Source organism: Phytophthora parasitica (assembly GCF_000247585.1).
Source record: "Phytophthora parasitica INRA-310 unplaced genomic scaffold supercont2.94, whole genome shotgun sequence".
Taxonomy (NCBI): Eukaryota; Oomycota; class Peronosporomycetes; order Peronosporales; family Peronosporaceae; genus Phytophthora; species Phytophthora nicotianae.
The window spans coordinates 1-2,003 of NW_008649080.1; the positions used below are offsets into that span (position 1 = coordinate 1).

General features: G+C 46.4%; 2 protein-coding genes across 3 annotated transcripts; one reads left to right on the top strand and one right to left on the bottom strand.

Moving 5' to 3' along the window:
* Nucleotides 1–130: 130 nt before the first annotated feature.
* Nucleotides 131–703, bottom strand: PPTG_18546 (hypothetical protein). Its single transcript, XM_008917093.1, has one exon. The coding sequence runs from the start codon at nucleotides 689–691 to the stop codon at nucleotides 155–157; it is 537 nt and encodes a 178-aa protein (XP_008915341.1). The 5' UTR covers nucleotides 692–703; the 3' UTR covers nucleotides 131–154.
* Nucleotides 461–1,813, top strand: PPTG_18547. 2 transcript variants are annotated; one of them, XM_008917095.1, is made up of 3 exons: nucleotides 461–704; nucleotides 766–959; nucleotides 1,061–1,813. In XM_008917095.1, the coding sequence occupies exons 2-3, from the start codon at nucleotides 857–859 to the stop codon at nucleotides 1,627–1,629; spliced, it is 672 nt and encodes a 223-aa protein (XP_008915343.1). In that variant the 5' UTR covers nucleotides 461–704; nucleotides 766–856; the 3' UTR covers nucleotides 1,630–1,813. The 2 variants fall into 2 exon arrangements, with proteins under 2 accessions (XP_008915343.1, XP_008915342.1); XM_008917094.1 differs by having other exon boundaries at nucleotides 461–959.
* The last annotated feature ends 190 nt before the right edge of the window (nucleotides 1,814–2,003 follow it).

Sequence of the window (2,003 nt, forward strand, 5' to 3'; positions counted from 1 at the left end):
TATTTTTCGTGGTCCAAGCAACAGAAAACAGTTTCTGCTGCTCCATGCAGAAAATTGGCATCACATTGAGGTTGCTGTCCTCATCATTTTCACGCAAACTAAGTTCAAAATGTTTAGAAAAATCAATAAAGAGACAAATAAATAATACATTGACCTACCTAGAGCCGAGTGTATTGAGCACGTAATACGACATTTCATCTGATTCCGCTCCAAAGCGAATGGAGAACGCCAGTAAATGTAGATGCCTTACGATACTCTCCACTTCTTTCTCCACTTCTTTCTCCACTTCGCTCTCCTCTTCAAGCTCAATCTCCTCTGTATCTTCCTTGATTACCTCCACAATCAAGTTTTTCATCTTGCTACGCAGCTTTTCATCCTGTCTTAACTGTGTCTGTGCATCCAATATTGACTGAAAATCCCACTCGTGAGCCACTCGCAGCACTTTTTCCGCTGCTGGGAGTGGTATCGTGGCCTTTACGCGCAGTTTTCGACGACTGGCCCTGCCTTTCATGGTCTCTGAAGCTAATTGAGTAGTCGCCACGGCGTTCAGATCGATCCAATCGCCCTCGCTTTCATGCACGCAATCGTAAATTTGTTGGTGAAGGTGTTGTGGGGCATTGTAGTGCGTCAACTGCGGCAGGTGCAGCGCTAGCCACGCTTCGGAGTGCATGGTGGACGCAATGGCCACCATTGGGCATCAGTCGGTATTCAAACGTATTTCTATTGGACGAAATTTATTTGTCACTGAAAGCATCTGATTCGCAGATAAATATTCTTCGCCTGGATTGGATAATAAGTAAGGCTTTAATCGAATTTAATAGTTGAAGCGACAGAATCAAAAGAGACCAAGATCAGGATGAGCGTTAGTGTGGCCGTAGGTGGTGTTGTCAAGCTTCAAGCTCTATTTCGAGGCAACAGGAGTCGTCGAATTCATGTGGAGCGCGCTCGGAACAATTTGCGTGAGATTTTATGTAATTCTCGTGGCTATACGGCCAAAAAAGGTCGTTATTCAACTTGTCTGACACATTTTCAACATTTTTTTTTTTTTGCATTGCTATAGCGTGGTCTCCGTTCGTACCAGCAAAGTTGGAGGCTGTCTACGCAATACTGGAAGTGGCGAATCTGCAACCTGGCGAGATATTGGTAGATATTGGCAGCGGTGATGGTCGCGTGGTCATCGAAGCTGCAGTCCAATGTCCAGAGCTCAAGAGAGCTCGAGGTGTGGAGCTGGACGAGGCTCTCGTAGGGCTTTCAAGACGCCGCATCATAGAGAGGGCAGAGCAGGAAGAGATTCAAGGTATCGAACGCCCAGAGCAAGAGTTTAGCCGAGAGAAGAAGGTCGATGGAGCTACAGCATTAAGGGGGCGAGTGGAAATCGTTCATGCCGACTTCATGGAGGTTGATATGAAGGATGCAGACGTCGTGGTGCTGTTCTTTTTGCCACATAAGGAGATATCAAGAACCCTACACGAAAAGCTACGTCCCGGGGTGCGTGTGGTCACGTACGTGTTCCAAATTCCTCAATGGAAACCAGAAAAAGTGGTTTCAACTGTCCCGTTCATGACAGCCAAAGGAACCTCCTCGATCTATCTGTATCTAGTGCCAAACACTCCACAGGTCCAACTTTAATTGGTCATTTAGCCAAGATAAGAGCATGCAACGGCATTGTGCTAGATATAGCACAACTATTTTAGAACTTGGATTCGACATTTGTTTCTTGTCTGCATTGATCGAGTCTCAGTGTAATAAAGAGCTCATTTAAAGTTTACAATACAGAAACACACGATGGACGTCGGATACGGCATCTGCGGCCACAAGAACTCGTTCTCCACTGGTGTGAAGCTCGGCAACTATGTAGAAGACCGGATCGGAGCAGAGTTGGCTCGGAACAGCTCGTCAAAGCCGATTAACAAGCACTCGGAGTACTCAGCGAGCTTCATTCAACCCCGAGAAATGACAGACAAATGTTCCCACGCACCAGCTGAGAATCTAGTGGAGCGGAA